Raw genomic sequence first — 17,037 nt, forward strand, 5'->3', positions numbered from 1 at the left:
GTTAGTAAATTTGCCGATGACACAAAGGTTGGGGTGTGTTGTGGATAGTGTGGAGGGCTGTCAGAGGTTACAGCGGGACATCGATAGGATGCAAAACTGGGCTGAGAAGTGGCAGATGGAGGTTAACCCAGGTAAGTATGAGGTGGTTCATTTTGGTAGGTCAAATATGATGGCAGAATATAGTTTTAATGGTAAGACTCTTGGCGGTGTGGAGGATCAGAGGGATCTTGGGGTCCAAGTCCATAGGACGCTCAAAGCAGCTGCGCAAGTTGACTCTGTGGTTAAGAAGGCGTATGGTGTATTGGCCTTCATCAACCATGGGATTGAGTTTAGGAGCCGAGAGGTAATGTTGCAGCTATATAGGACCCTGGTCAGACCCCACTTGGAGTACTGTGCTCAGTTCTGGTCTCCTCAATACAGGAAGGATATGAAAACCATAGAAAGGATGCAGAGGAGATTTACAAGGATTTTGCCTGGTTTGGGGAGCATGCCTGATGAGAATAGGTTGAGTGTACTTGGGCTTTTCTCCTTGGAGTGACAGAGGATGAGAGGTGACCTGACAGGGGTGTATAAGGTGATGAGAGGCATTGATCATGTGGATAGCAAGAGGCTTTTTCCCAGGGCTGAAATGGCTAACACAGGGTGGCATAGTTTTAAGGTACTTGGAAGTAGGTACAGAGGAGATGTCAGGGGTAAGTTCTTTACGCAGAGAGTGGTGAGCGTGTGGAATGGGCTGCCGGTGACAGTGGTGGAGGCAGATACGATAGGGTCTTTTAAGAGACTCCTGGACAGGTACATGGAGCTCAGAAAAATAGAGGGCTATGGGTAACCCTAGGTAATTTCTAAGGCAAGGATATGTTCATCACAGCCTTGTGGGCCGAAGGGTCTGTATTGTGCTGTAGGTTTTCTATGTTTCTATGTTTTAGTTTCATAGACTTCAGTAACTGCAGAATAAGAAAGCTAGAAACTCACTTGAGCATCAACACTTCTCAATCTCCCCATAAATAAGAGGCATTTAATGCACAAGAGATTCTGTAGATGCTGAAGAAAAGAGTAACACTAGAAGGGCCCAGATGGCCTGTTTCCGTGCTGTAATTGTTATAGGGTTATAAAATGCCAGAGAAACTCAACGGGTCAAGCAGCATCTATGGAGAGGAATAAACAGTTGACGTTTTGGCCAGAGACCCTTCTTCGCAACTCGGGAGGATGATCCTGCGCGATGCTGACGCTCAGGAACTTGAAACTGCTCGTCCTTTCCACTGCTGACCCCTCAATAGGCATTTATTTTCCTGACCTCCTCTTCCTGAAGTCCACAATCAATTCCTTGATAATGGAATGGGATTGTTCCGTGAGCTAGCAAATAGCTCATGGGCTGAATGGCTTCTTTCAACCCGTGCGGAAGTCTGGGTTGCTAATGAAGCAGGTACTTGTAATGAGTGCAAGCACGAAAGTGTAACAGCCGATACAGTTACAATCCAGTGGAATAGAGGCACAAGAGAGGGCAGATACTGGAACCAGGAACAACATATAAAGCGCTGGAGAGACTCAGCGGGACAAACAACACCTATAGAGGGAAATGGACAATGGAGTCGAGATAAAGGGTGTCGATCCGAAAAGTCGACTGACATTTCCCTCCACGGATGTTGCCTGACCCGCTCAGTTCCTGCAGCTCTTTATGTGTAACGACCCAGTAGAAACCGATTGCAAGGCTACTATTCTCATTCATCCCTTCGGCAAACTAGGAGGAAAATACGGAAGAGGAAACCGTTAACCCCTATGTTCGGCATATGTGGGCTTCTGCGTTGAGTGTGCCGTTCAAGCCTGAAATCCAACTCCAGGCCGAGTTTACTATCAGCTAGCTGATATGTGCGCCGTGTGATTGAATCCCCGCATCGATGCCGGTCCTGCACCGGCAGAGTCAGGCTTCACATTCCAACAGACAGAGGAGCCATGCGGCCCATCGAGGCCATTCCCGCGGGGGTGGGTGTGAGCTGAGTAGATGCTGGAGCCTGGAGCTTATCCCTACAGGAAAGGGTCAATCAGTTTAGGACATCAGACCGTCCGGGACGGACTCCTCCTTTTCACGGTCACGGGGAGGCTCCTGCGGAAGGGAGAACCGACCCCCGGGACCTCCCAGTGAACGCAACCGGAGGCTCAGCCACACGCTTCCGCGTATGTCACCACGTCGGGTAACATCATCGCGTTCTACGTCATTGTGGAGCGCCAGCGGTGTAGGGGTGACGACGATAGCGGAGCGCCAGAGCGGGGTGAGTGGAAAGGCGGTGGGTGGTGGTGCTGCGGGCGGAGCGGGTCCCGGGCAGCGGGAGGAGGTGGGCCACGGTCCGGGGCTTGAATGGCTGTGGGTGCCGGAGGAGGCCTAACAGCCCTGGAAACAGCTGGCCGAGGTGTTGGGGAGGGTCACACCTCCCACCCTGGGCATTCCGCGCCCACAACCCTGCACAGAGCGGCCGCTATGGAATTAAATGCCGCAGAGCTTGTCACTTGGCCCCAGGCGAAAAACAGCTCCACTTGCATGTCATTTTTATTATGGATCATGGACCCTTCGGTGCAACTCGTCCACGGTGACCAAGTTGCCTACCCGAGCTAGCAGCCCTAGCCTGCTTTTGTCCCCTATTCGATCACTCATAGCCATGTAGCTGTCCAAATGTTTTAAATGTTGTGATTCTATCGGCCTCAAACACTTCTCCTGGCAAACTGTTCCGTATATTCACAATCCTTTGTGGAGAAAGTTGCCTCTCGCGTCCCTTTTAAATCTCTTCACCGCCCCCCCCACCCCCTTCTGGGGTTGGAATAATATTAATGATAGGGAAATTTATTGAAAAATGTCCATGGGGCAGGGTAAGTTTGCACTCAGAAAGGTTCAGGTTAAAGGGCCAAATCAGGAAAATATGCCGATTACCCTTCATTAAAAGGTTTTCTCAGGAGCTGCAGAGGCTGAGGAGATCTGATAGAGGTTTATGAGGGGCATAGAGATTGGACAGACAGTATCTTTTTCCTGGGGAAGGACATGGATCCCACGATTCCTCTGTTCCTCCACGCTGCCATTAACCCTGTATTCTGCCTTCAAATTCGACCTTCCGATGTGAATCTCTTGAGACTTTTCTGGGCAGAGCTCCATCTGCCACTTCTCAGCCCAGCTCTGCATCCTGTCGATGTCTACAGCAACCTTCTACACTATCTATATCTGCACCAAACTTCGTGTCATCTGCAAAATTGCTAATCCATCCTTCCATTTCCTCATACAAGTTACTTATAAACATCACAAAGAGCTGGAGTCCCAGAACGGAACCCTGTTGAACACCACTGGTCACTGATCTCCAGGAGAACATCACCTACTACCACCCTCTGCCTTCTGTGGACAAGTCCATTCTGAATCCAGAGTCAAATTTCCCTGGATCCCACACCTGAATGAGCCTACCATGGGAGCCTTACTAAAATCCATACACACAACATCCACTGCTCTACGCTCAAGAAATTCAGTCAGGTTTGTGAGGCATAGCCTCATAAAGTCATGCTGACTATCCCTAATCAGGCTGTGCTTCTGCAAATGCTTGTCAATCCTGTTTCTAAGAACACTGCTGTAAGACTCACTGGTCTATATAGTAATTCCCAGGATCATCACTATTTCTTCTTGAACAGAGGAATAACATTCACCAACCTCCAAGGATCATCACTATTTCTTCTTGAACAGAGGAATAACATTCACCAATCTGGTCCACTCCTGTGGCCAGTGAAGACGCAAAGATCTTCGCCAAAGCCATAGCAATCTCTTCTCATGCTTCGTGGGGTATATCTCATTCAAAAGTTACAGCAAATCCTTTCTTGAAATCAACATGTTCTAGCCTATCAGCTTTTTTTTAATGCTGTCCCTCTCACTGGTGAATACTGAAGCGAAGCATTATTAAGGACCTCCCCTGACTCCAGGGACCCGTTTCCTTTTTTATCCCTGATCAGTCCTACCCTCACTCTAGTCATTGTCCTGTTGGTCATGTATGCGTAGAGCACTTTGGGTGTTTCCTTAATCCTGCTTACCAAGGCCACTTCATGCCCCCTCAGGCTCTCCTAAATCGATGCTTCAGCTCCTTCCTGGCTATCTTGTAACTCTCTAGAGTCCTGTCTGATCCATGCTTTCTAACCTTAATCTTCTTTCTTCCTGTCGACAAGACGGTCCACATTTCTTGGCATCCATCACCCTATCACCTTTTCTCTGCCTCAATGGGACAAACCTACCCAGACCTCTCTCATTAACAAGGTGTTTTTGCCCACAGAACTGCTGCTCACTGGATTTTTTTTCCCAGGTCAGCAATTTCTGAGATATTCAAACCATCCCATCTGGCACCAACAATCATTCCATGGTCAAAGTCACTTAGATCACATTTCCTCCCCCATTCTGATGTTTGGTCTGAACAACAACTGAACCTCTTGACCATGTCTGCATGCTTTAATGATTTAATGCTTTAATGCATTGAGTTGCTGCCACATGATTGGCTGATTAGATATTTACATTAACGAGCAGGTGTACCTAATAATGTGGCCACTGAGAGTGTATCCTTTAACTCTGGGTTACTTTGTGTCTGGCCTTACAATATTGTTTTGAATATATTCAAGCTGGTTTCTAATACTGCAACAAATAAATATCTCACATTTTGCTTTGAAGAATAAAATGTTTGATTTGTATATGTTTGTATCTTTATAGATTTGAGATATTATTGTCTGGTAAATATGAATGAATGGAAGACAAAGAAACCTTTAGAATGGGAGAAGTACCTGAATAAAGAAGTGAAAGTTACTGCGGATGAAAAGAACACTTACCAGGGCTGGGTCTTCACGGTTGATCCAGTATCAGGAAGGTAACTGAAAATAAAGATAAAGATTAGCTTTATTTGTTACACGTACATCAGAACATAACATACAGTGAAGTCCATCATTTGTGTCAAATCGAATCAGTGAAGATTGTGCAGGGCTTTGAAACATAGTGTGAAGTGTGTCGTTGTAACATAGCACGTCCACGACTTACCCTAAGTGTTTGAAATGTGTGAGGAAATGCACACAGCCACAGGGAGAACTATACGAACTTCTTACAGACAGTGGCGGGAGATGAACCCCGATCTTAGAGTTGGTGCTGTAACAGAGCACAGGAGCAGGGCACCGCCCGGTCCATAATTTGTTCCGAACCAGCTAAAAACTAAACCCTCCTGCCTACACAATGTCCATATCCTTCCATCTTTCTCATTCATATGCCTATCTGAACGTCTCTTAAAAGCCTCTAATGTATTTGCCTGCACCACCATACCAGGCAACGCATTCCAGGCATCCACCACAATCTGTGTAAAAACCCTACCCCTCACATCCCCTTTGAACATACCCCCTTCACCTTCAATACATGCCCTCTGGTATTAGACATTTCTACCCTGGGAAATAGATGCTCCCCGTCTCTCTATGCCTCACAATCTGATAAACCTCTGTCAGATCTCCCGTCAGCCTCCACCACTCCAGAGAAAACAACCCAAGTCTGTCGAGCCTCTCGTGACAGCACACGCCCTCTAAACCAGGCAGCATCCTGGTAAACCTCTTCTACACCCTGTTCAAAGCCTCAACATCCTTCCTGTAGTGGGGCAGCCAGAACTGTACAAAATACTTCAGCTGTGACCTAACCAGTTTTATAAAGTTGCAACATAACCTCTTGACTTTTGAACTTAATGCCTTGACTAATAAGAGCAAGCATTCCATAAACCTGCTTAACCACCTTATCCACCCATGTAACCACTTTCATGGAGCTAGGAACTTGGACCCCAAGATTTCTCTGCTTAGCATTTGCCCTACCGAAGTGCAACACCTCACATTTACCTGAGTTAAACTCCATCTGCCATTTCTCTGCCCATATCTGCATCCGATCTATATCAAGCTGCATTCTTTGCCAGTCTTCTACACTATCATCTGCAAACTTACTCACCCACCCATCTACATTTTCATCCAAAGCGTGATGCTAACCATTACGCTCTCCCCTTCTCAATCTAACTTTGTGACTGTTGGTCCATATTTGTTTCTTCCTTGTGCATTTGACTAGCTTCCCCTTACCTGAATTTGTTTTTTATTTTTTATATACCTATTGTGCCTTGGCTTGCTATCATTTGTCCTGACTGGGATGTAGCAAATGTTTGAGACCTGGCAGATGGACTGGTAGGCAACAGCTTCTTCCCCCAGGCCATGAGACGACTGAACTCTCTGCCACCACCCATGTCTCATCACTTATAAAGCGCCAGTAACATTATACTGTTCACTTTCCTAACGTGTGTCCTAAATGCACATTATGCTCAAAGTCAATATTCTGGAATATATTTTGTTATTTGTTACTTTATTTGTTGTAATACTACATTGTGTGTGTGTGTTATCCATACTGTGTCGTGCACCTTGATCCAGAGGAACATTGTCTTATTTGGCCACATACATGTATACAGTTGAATGACAATGAACTTGAGATGGAATATAAATGTTAAAAAAAGTGATTATTCACTTTGCATACTAATAGAAAAATAAAGTAATTGTTAAATGATGATTGGGTAGTGTCAAAGGAACCCAAGTCAAATGAAATCAAGTTTAATTATCATTCAAACCATACATAGATACAGCTCAATGAGACAGTGCTCCTCTGGGGCTACGGTGCAAGACATTCAAAATAGCAAACAAACATTCAAAAATAGCTAGTAACATAATTCAAAATATTGAGTAAAGAAGCATATTCACTCGCAAAAATAAACGTAAGTGGTCCAAGACCCTGAGCAGCAATGCCCAGCAATCGGTGGTACATTCTCCAGGTGTGGTTGTACACTGGTCTGTTAAGGCCAGTGAGCAGGTATTGAAAGCAGTCAAGTGTTACATTAGCTTTTTAAGTTTTGGTTGTAGTCTTTACAAGTTTTATTGCTGCTTCACAGAACATGATGCAAGGAGAGCAACAGGGTTTGCCCCTTGCCCAAGAAAGGATATACTTACCTTTGAGGGAATGCTGATGTTCACCCGAATGGTTCCAGAGATGACTGCACTGGTTTGCCCTTTGAAGATAGATTGGATAGAGTAGTACTGTATTCTTTGGTGTTTGGAAGGCTTACAGGAGATCTCATCAAAACTAGCTAAGGATGGCTCCTTGGACTGTGGAATCTAGAGCCACAAGGCATAGTTTGGGAACAAGGGGCAGGCATTTAGGTACGACTTGGAGAAATTCTCCACTCAGAGGACGGTGAACCTTCCGAGTCTCCTCCCTGATGATAGCAATGAGAAGAGGACAGGTCCTGGATGGTGGGCGGCCTTAATGACGGATGCTGTCTTCTTGCAGCCCCGCCTATTGAAGGTGTCCTGGATGCTGGGGTGTAGCTGGCTGAGTTTACAACTCTCCGCAGCTTTTCCGATCCTGTGCTGGGCACTGCCATGCCCGTTGGTGATGCAGCCAGTCAGAGTGATCTGCTAGAGTCTTCGGTGACGTCCCAGATCTCCACAAACTCCTAATGAAATATAGCCGCTGGCCTGCTTCCTTTGCGATTGCATCAATATGCTGAGCCCAGAATAGACCCCCAGATGTTCTGCCAGGAAGGTAGTGCTTCTACATGGGGCAGTTTCGAGGTTATTGCAGCGAAAAGTGTGAGTGAGTGAGTGTGTGTGTGTGTGTGTGTGTGCGCGCACGTGCCTACAGTTAGCTTAGCAGTACATAGTGCAGCCAATAGGCGACCATCTGACAGCACTCGTTGTTCTATTCAGATAAAGCATCTTTAACAGTAGTCTATCTTTTGCTGTCAGGTGTCCTTGGTGATTAATGGGATCTTTAATTTCTTCTAGTGTTGTTCTGGTGAACTTCGTAGATGCTGGGAAGGTGTCTGTTGCGACCGTCATGGGCCATGCGATCCAGGCAGTGGAACTGATCAGTGAAGGAGAAAGTAACACCACCGAGAGGCTTTCGGCCTTATTCATGCCCGTAGGAAGCAGGGCCTACAGCAACGAGGAGCTCGAACAACGGAAACTCCGCCTGAAGTCCTGGCTGGAGAAAAACCGGATTCCTGTTACAGAGCAAGGGGACCAAAATAAGACGCTGTGTGTGGCCGGGGTATTGACTGTTTCTCCGCCATATAATGCAGAAGACTGCAATAGCTCCAATGAAATCATCTTATCTAGAGTTCAAAGCCTCATCAACTGTAACCCTGAAGCCGGTGACAAAAATGAATAGAGTACCAGTTTCTCTGGTAAATTTAGTATCTGCAACTCCATTGTAAAACATTTACCATTCTCCTGCAGACACTCCCCTGTCCAGAATTATGATGCAGTTCTTATCGCTGCTGTGCAGAGCAAAACTAAAGTTCAAAATGAGCTTGTCATCCAAACCGATGTACCATTTTTAACTGTCCAGAAGAGAATCTCATGTTGAGTTTTTGTATGTTTTCATCTCACAAGGTACTGTTGTAAATATACAACTTCCATTCTGAAGTTCATTAGTAAAAGATGTAACAAAGACAACAGTTTCTTTGTCACTGTTATAGATTTGAAAATATATCCGATTTATTTATGCCTAATTCAAAAGTTGAAATATGTACATTATGAAAATGGAATTTTGGGGATTTTGAGTTTTTGGAGACGGGGTGAAACTTAAGAAGTATTTGTAAGTACATTCCTATAATAGAATGGGAAGTGCTGTTTAATACCTCACATTTAAGAAATACTGTGAGCATGCAGGCAAATCCTAAATCTAAGATGGAAAATGATCTTGTAAATTCTGCAGAGAAAATGGAGAAATGTTCATTTTACCACATAGTGGAGGGGCAGAGAGAGAGAGAGACAGACACCAAAACCCCCTCAAACGACAGGGCATGAGAGTTGAGGAAAAGTACCAAATGCAAGAGTATAGAAAAGGCAGCATAAGATACTAAATATTCTTTGATGATATCTTACAATAGTACAACAGAGGAATAGGTCCTTAAGCCAACAATGTTGTGCTGAATTACTTAAACTAGTAATCTCAGTATGTCCATAACCCTCCATTCAAGTGCCTGTTTAAGAACCTCTAAAATGGCTTTGTCATATTTGCCTCCACTACCAGCCCTGGTGTTGTATTCCAGGTGCCCACACTTTTAAAAGAAAAATTTACTCCATGTATCTCCTTTGAACTTACTCCCTTCTCACCTTGCATACATGCTCTCTAGCATTACACATTTTGACCTGGGAAATGATATTGCCTCTTATGAACTTCTCTCAGGTCTTCTCTCTACCTACACCACTCCAGAGAAAACAACCCAAGCTGGTTCAACCTCTAAGAATGCTCTCCAGTAACTTCTGTACCATTGACACGAGATTCACCAGTCTATGTTTCCAGGATTATCCCCAATTCCCTTCTTGAACAATGGAATACAGTATTAGTTACTCAAGCAGTTCTCTGGGACCTTGCCTGTTTGTAGAGAACACAAAGATATTGGTCAAAGCCCCTGCAATCTCATAACCTGGGGATTTATTCACCTAACACTCTTCAAGAGGCCCAATGTTGCCTCTCCATCTATATTGAAATTCCCTAGGTTATGAACATGCACCACACTGGTCCCGCTATCCTCCAGGTCCTTCCCCTCAGTAAATGCTGATGCTAAGTACTTACTTAGGACCTTACTCCAGCCAGATGTTCTCCCCTTTATCCTTGAGTGGTTCTACCTTCTCCCTCCCTATCCTCTTCCATTTACTTGTGTTAAAATATGAACAACTTAAATCCTATGGGGAACAATGCAATTGTGCACGACCCTGACAATCAATTATTATAGAGTTGACAAATGCTCAGTGGAATCAGAATTTTGGAATACACATTTAAAAAAAAACACAGGGTTACAAATCAGCATGGTTATCTGCAAATTTATTAGATTTGTTGTGAGTTGTTTAAACTAATGGAGCAAGTTCTCACGAGTAAAAACTGAGAATTATGTGTATTGATAAATATCTGTCTGGACAGCTTTAGAAAGTCACACATAGACCAACCTCCTTAACTTTAACAATGCAGACATACAACTGATTTAAGAACTTACTAGCTTGGATAGATTTGGCCTTTAACAAGTCCAGCTACAGCAGCAATGATAGACACCAAAACTTCTGCTGTATCTGGAAATCCAGAGCAACACACAAAATGCTGGAGGAACTCAGCATGTCAGGCAGCATCTGTAGCGAGGAATAAATAGTCAAAAGTTTCGACACCCTTCCTTAGGACTGAAAAAGAAGGGGGATGATGCCAGAATAAAAAAGTGGGGGTAGGGGGAAGTGGCGGCTGGAAGGTGATAGATGAAGCCAGGTGGGTGGGAAAGGTCAAGGGCTGGAGAAGGAAGAATCGGATAGGAGAGAGCGGACCATTGGAGAAACGGGAAGAGGGGACCCAGGGAGTAGTAATATGTAGGTGAAAAGAAGTGGAAGGTCAGAGTGAGGAATAGAGGAAGGGTTGGGGAATTTGTTTATCAGGTACAGGAGGCACCCAATAAAGAGGCCACTGAGTGTATCTGTTAAATCGATATGAAGTTCGCTTTGCAAAGAGGGAGCAGCACACTGAATGTGGACTTTTAAAATCAGCAAAGCAGAGGCAAAAATTTCAATACTAAAGGCACAAATGGATGACGCAAATGAAAGGATTGTAGGCCTTTCTGGCTAAATTAAAACTATCTTACGATCGACATAAAAAATCCTAGGAAAATATTTTTTTAAAAGGTAGATTTTTTTTTGTAGCTATAATGCTGAAATTTTATTTAAACACATTCAAGGCAAACATTACTCCAATAACATCCTGTTTGCAGTCTGGATCTGACTGCATTAGGAAGAATTTTTCAGAGAATTGACTTTCTTCCAAGTGACCTCTGGAAGAACAAGGCATTATTGTAGAACACAGAACACTACAGTACAACACAGGCCCAAGATGTTGTGCCAACATTTTAAAGAGATACAGCAGAGTAACAAGCCCTTCTGGCCCAACAAGCCCGCACCGCCCAATTACACCATGTGACCAATTAACCTGTACTTGGCTAAACAGCCATTATAATTTACCTTTATCGCGTAGGTGAGAGGAGTTGATTAGAACGTGTGGTAGGTAAAACTGGGATTAATATAAATAGGTGCTTGATGGTCAAGGGAAAATAAAAATGGAATTAGTGCAAATGGCTCTCACCTGCTCCTATTTTCTTGTGCAATACGCACAAAATGCTGGAGGAACTCAGCAAGTCAGGCAGCATCTATGGAGGGGAGTAAACGGTTGATGTTCTGGGCCAAAACCCTTACTCAGGACTTGTTTTCTTGTTATGTGTTTTTTTTGTTGTGCTTATTGGGGTGAGAACTTGGTGTGCAGATTTCATATGGAAAAGGCAATGAGGAAGTCATAGTCACAGCACTCGAGCATACATTTTGACTCACCTCATCAGCGCCAACCATCAACAGACTTATCTAAACCCATTTCATTTCCTCAGCAACCCCTCCCCTAGATTATACCACCTATCTACATAGTAGGGCATTTAACAGTGGCTGGTTAACCTGCTAACCCTTTTTTGGGACATGGGAGACAACTAGAGTGTGCAGAGGAAACTCAGGTGATCAAAGGAAGAACAGGCACGCTCCAAAATGACAGCACCCGAGGTCAGGACTGAACCCTGGTTACTGGAGCTGCCAGTCATCTCCACTATTGTTCCTCTGATACATCTGCAAGTGGTCTGGCACTGGCTGGTAATGCTATTACAATACCAATTTTTAATTATGTTTTATATTCCAAGGCATATTAAAGTGCCACAAACATGGGACAGTTAGTTGCTTGCTTGATAGCAAAGTAATTTAAAAGCTGACCATTTCGTCCCCTGTTTACAGAGTAACAGTGAAGGACTGCTGATTTATTGTGTTCTACTTTGACCGATCAGCCAGAATCTCAAACTGTAGCAGCCACTTAAAGGTGTGCAAACCAAAGCCAGCAATATTGTCAGTCAGCCTCAAACAGTTTTCTGATAGAGACTAAATCTCACCAATGTGGAAACAAAATCAATCTCAGTCCTCAGGCATATCAGTTTACACATTTAAAGTAAAAATAATTCAATAATTTTTCAAGCTTCCTTTTTTATTCCTATATTGAACAATAAATATGCTTCACCTTGCCCTTGCAATCAATCAGGTTGTCATCAGATCTCCTTTACAACGAGACACAGCAAAGATTTCCTTGATGTAATGATTCAAGTACTGAATCCTTACCCACAGTACTTGGACCACATAGTTCAGGAACACATCTGCAACTGAGGTGGCCAGAAGGGGTTGGCTGCCAGTGTTTAGGGAGGCAATGGGAGGATAAGTTGCTCCCCTGGCCGTTAGGTTTTCACTGCACCTGAACAATGCCTTGGCAGGATACCGTTTTGGCCGAGCATCACTGGGTTGTTACAAGCTTCACAATCATCTCAATGATAAGTGACCCTCGTGGGCAGGTGCACAAATCCATTGTGGGTTCCTTGATTTTGTCCTCCAGTAGCTGGTCCAGTTCCCAGCGAAGCCCTCGAATCAACTCTGCAATCTGAGAACAGTACAGGAGGAGGGAGGAATACGGGTTAGAAAGGGGGCATATTTGTATCAGAGTTGTACTATACACAATATACATACCACTACCCGACACAAAGGAATCATGGTCTTGTTGCATCATCCAAATTCTATTAAGCTTCAGGTGACAGCCTGCTACCCTGATATCCTCCTATAAAATGTCTTGATACAATTTTGAATTAATTGTTCCCTCAACGATTGCAAGCTGTCCAGGCCCTGAGGCAGCAAAGCAGCCCCAATCCATGATGCTCGCTCCACCATGCTTCACAGCTGGGATGAGGTTTAGGTGTTGGTGTGCTGTGCCCTTCCTCCAAACATAGCAGTGTGCATTTCTGCCCAAAAAAAAGTTCAACTTTGGTCTCATCTGGCCAGGGAACATTGTCCCAGAAGTGTTGTGGAACATCCAGGTGGTCTTTTGCAAACTTGAGACATACAGCAATGTTTTTCTTTGGAATAGTAATAGACACCACAGAGGTCCTTCCAGAAACACCATCCTTGTTCAGTGTTTTATAGAGAATTGAACTGACTTTATTTTTACATCCTTCACATACATGAGGAGTAAAAATCTCCATCTAAATGTGCCATGTGCAATCATAGTGATTTGTAATAAATAGAGCAGTCAATGTAATATAGAGTACACTCAAATCAGCACGAGTTCATCAGTCTGATGGCCTGGTGGAAGAAGCTGTCCCGGAGCCTGTTGGTCCTGGCTTCCTGGATGGACAGCTTCCCACATGGGCAGAGACTTCAGCAAGTTCGAGAGATTTCTGCAGGTTTTTTTGCTGCTACTCTTGAGTTCTTTTTCATCTCCTTCAGCATTTCATGCTGTGCTCTGGGTGTGATCTTTGTAGGATGCCCACTCCTAGGGAGAGTAGCAACAGTACTGAGTTGTCTCCATTTGTAGACAATTTCTCTTTCCGTGGACTGATGAACGCGCAGGTCTTTAGAAATGCTTTTGTAGCCTTTTTCAGCTTCAGGCATCTCTACAATTCTTCTTCTAAGGTCCTCTGAAAGTTGTTTTGATCAAGGCGTAGTGCACAAAAACAGATCTTTCCTGAGGACAGCAGGTTCTGTCAGTAACCTGACTCTGTGTGTGTGTGTGTGTGTGTGTGTGTGTGTCTAGGGCACCTCTCCAACCCACATCTCCAATCTCATCATCTCATCTCATTGATTGGAACACCTGACTCCGAATAGCTTTTGTAGAAGGCATTATCCCAGAGGCTCACCTACCTTACTGAACCTAGACTGTGATTGTTTAAATGGTGTACTCAATACTGATGAGAAGTAGTACAATTGTTTGTGTGTTATTAGTTTAGGCAGATTGTGTTTGTCTGTTATTGTGGCTTAGATGAAGATCAGACCACATTTTTTGAGTAATTAATGCAGTAAACCAGGTAACTGCAAAGGGTTCACCAACTTTTTCTTGCAACTGTACGAATTTCTAGCTGTAATATCAATGCAATTAAAAAAAGGTTTAATAAAAACCATATTAAAAAGGAGAGGTTGACCTTGCATCAGATCTTGCTGAAAGATGGACTCCACAGCCTATTGATAACCAGTTGCCCTCCGCACAGTACAAGAGTAATAACACACATAAAATGCTGGAGGAACTCAGCAGTCCAGGCAGCCACGAGGAAAAGAGTTTCGGGCTGAGACCCTTCATCAGGACTGGACACTTCATGTGGACAGGAGTAGTAACGGTAGTTATAATATTTATGATAATAACCAGTGAAGTTGGCAAATCCAGCACAGATGGTGATGGAACTCGTGATCTTTTGATTAACTGCCTGCAGTCAGTCACCCGTCCAAACACAGCAACCACAGCAGTGAAATCACATAACAAATGTTCTTGGCCCACAGGAAGCTCCCAACATTGATCCTGCACCAGAACCTCACCTGGTGGGAGGCAGCTGCAAATCGAATCCACCCATCATCGAGAGAGATGATGAACTGTCCTGTCCTGAGCTCCACATTGATCTGGCCTCCCCCGAACAGCACGAGAGGGTACACAGACACCATGCTGCAGTCTCGCAGAAACACCCGGCTGGTTTTCACTTTCTCGTGGTACACCAAATAAGGACTTACAAAGTGACGGACCTAGAAGACAAACATAGCCATGGCTTAATATTCACATTTCTTACGCAGGAAAACCTATTGGAAACAAATAATTTAAGCAAAAACAGGACAATTAATGTGACAAAACAACACTGATTTTAGTGAAAACATTTTATCTGACCTTCAGTTTTTCTAAATTCTTTACAGTGGTTTGGAGGTACACTCGTTGTTTTTAGAAATACAGAGGCCACTTTGCAAATAGCAAGGTCCCACCATGAATGGGATCATGATTGAGAGGTAACTCTTGTCCATGTTATCAGAATGACTCTATAACCCCTCTTTGAATGGTGCCACCAGTTTGCATCTACCTGTGGGGCAAATGGGGGCCTTGCTTTGGTCAGAAAGAATAAAAATTAGGAGCTTCTCTTCGCATTACACTGGGGGAAAAAATCAAGTAATTGGAAATGATGATAGACCAAACTGTTCAAAAAACTTGATTCACAAGCAAGCTGGGTGACGTGTGCATTTAAATACTAATACTACAGTATCTACAACGTGTTAACCTTTATGTTACAGCAGAGAGACAATGATGCCACAAAAACATCCTGTGGCATGTATGTTGTTTAGGAGAATGAAACTCCATTTAGAATGTATTGAGCCTTTATAAGCAAACAGGAAAATCCACCAGGGTGAAGCTAATGTATTCACTACTTTGCTAATTATTAGGGGAACTGCTATTTTAAAAGATTCATAGAATTTTACTGCACTGGTAGTTTGATCCTGAGCCAGCTCGAGGTGGTAAATAGAATCAGGACAGAGAAGGAGACTGTGGCCTTTCTCATCAGAACTATACTTTGCTTCGGCCACATTTCAGCAGTCAGAATCCAGACCAAATGGAAAAATGGGCATAGGAATGGCAGTCAAGTATGAAGTGACGCATCTTGGGAAGTTAAGTTCCCAGGGCGAAAATGGCTAATATGAGAGGGCACAATTTTAAGGTGATTGGAGGAAAGTATGGTGGGGGGGGGAGGGGATGTCTGAGGTAATTTTTTTTTTTTTTTTACACAGAGTGCTGGGTGTGTGGAACATGCTGCCAGGAATGGTGGTACAGGGCCATATAAGAAACTCTTAGATAGACACATGGATCATTGAAAATTAGAGGGCTATGTAGGAAGGAAGGGTTAGATTGATAACAGAGTAGGGTAAAAGGTCAGCACAACATTGAAAGCTGAAGGGCCTATTCAGTATTATGTTCTAGAAACCAGGGCAGGCCCTGGGTGACTTGTAGAACAGAGACCGAGGTGGTACAATACATAGTTGCAGGAAACTTGACACTGGGAGTGAGTGGTAAAGATGGCGGCTGGTACACTGGCCTGCATCTGTTGGGGGTCTGAGTACCAGAGTTGTATCACTCTTTGACACACGGTGCTGACCAGAACCAAATGGTGAATCCAAGCCAATCAGTGAACTTGCTGGCCTGGAGGATTCCTCAAGGTGTTCAAAGTGACCTCGGCTTCGTATGTGCGGTCAAGAACCATCTTTGGGAATTATGAGACCTTTCGTGATTGGTCAATCATGCTAACTGGAACAGAATAAAGGTAGCTTGCCGAACACCTGCTCTATCCCGATTAACATTTATATTCCAATCTGAATCGTTGTCAATGTAATTTTCACTGTTGTGATCATCTTCATCTTCGCCTCGCCGTTCTTTTGCATGCCATTACCATCGATCCATCTGTGTCAACTCACTGCCATCAACAACATCTGATAGGCACTCCCAGTTTGCGTTCATCTTTTAATGTGAAATTAGCCCCGTAAATGATGGATAAATATGTACAGCACGATCTTTGTGAGTCTGAAGCTGGTGAAGCCTTGAATTCTAACTATGCTAAGAAACAGAAACTGCAGAAAGTGACTCAATATGATGTTACACACCTGGAGAATGGTTTTATTCTGTTCCCGTCAGATCAGCTACGCCCCATATGTCTTATTTGTAATACTATACTAACTAATGAAGCCATGAAACCATCAGGATTGCAGGAACACTTCCGTAAAAGACACCCTGAAAAGACTACTTATGGTATTACTCAGCTCCAGAAGATGAAGGAAGCATTTGAAGAGCATTGCACACTCCAGTCATTTGCCAAGAAAGCTAAAAATGACCTTGATAGTGGCCTCATTACTTCTTATAACATTTCCAAAATGATAGCAAAGTGCGGAAAATCTCATACCATTGGTGAAAGATTAATAATGCCTGCTGTATCAGAAGTGCTCACCACTGTTCTCAAAATGGATACCAGTATTTTAAAATCAATTCCTCCGAGTAATAACTCTGTAGTTCGTTGTATTGATGAAATGAGTGAAGACATTGAGGATCAACTATGCACAGAACTACAAAAA

At 43.9% G+C, this 17,037-nt stretch overlaps 2 protein-coding genes across 2 annotated transcripts in view; one reads left to right on the forward strand and one right to left on the reverse strand.

The window, feature by feature from the left end:
* Window positions 1-2,225: 2,225 nt before the first annotated feature.
* gemin6 (gem (nuclear organelle) associated protein 6) lies at window positions 2,226-10,331 on the forward strand. The gene is made up of 3 exons (XM_072265690.1): window positions 2,226-2,267; window positions 4,718-4,871; window positions 7,849-10,331. The coding sequence occupies exons 2-3, from the start codon at window positions 4,744-4,746 to the stop codon at window positions 8,231-8,233; spliced, it is 513 nt and encodes a 170-aa protein (XP_072121791.1). The 5' UTR covers window positions 2,226-2,267; window positions 4,718-4,743; the 3' UTR covers window positions 8,234-10,331.
* Window positions 9,879-17,037, reverse strand: part of dhx57 (DEAH (Asp-Glu-Ala-Asp/His) box polypeptide 57) — a 75,012-nt gene continuing 67,853 nt past the window's right edge. The window contains exons 24-25 of the mRNA XM_072265688.1: window positions 14,479-14,679; window positions 9,879-12,559 (exon numbers count right to left, since the gene is read on the reverse strand). Of these exons, the coding sequence (XP_072121789.1) occupies window positions 12,416-12,559; window positions 14,479-14,679 (345 nt within the window). The 3' untranslated portion in view covers window positions 9,879-12,415. The remainder of the gene's footprint in view (window positions 12,560-14,478; window positions 14,680-17,037) is intronic.

The sequence above is a fragment of the Mobula birostris genome, chromosome 8 (genome assembly GCF_030028105.1).
Source record: "Mobula birostris isolate sMobBir1 chromosome 8, sMobBir1.hap1, whole genome shotgun sequence".
In the NCBI taxonomy this organism is placed as follows: domain Eukaryota; kingdom Metazoa; phylum Chordata; class Chondrichthyes; order Myliobatiformes; family Myliobatidae; genus Mobula; species Mobula birostris.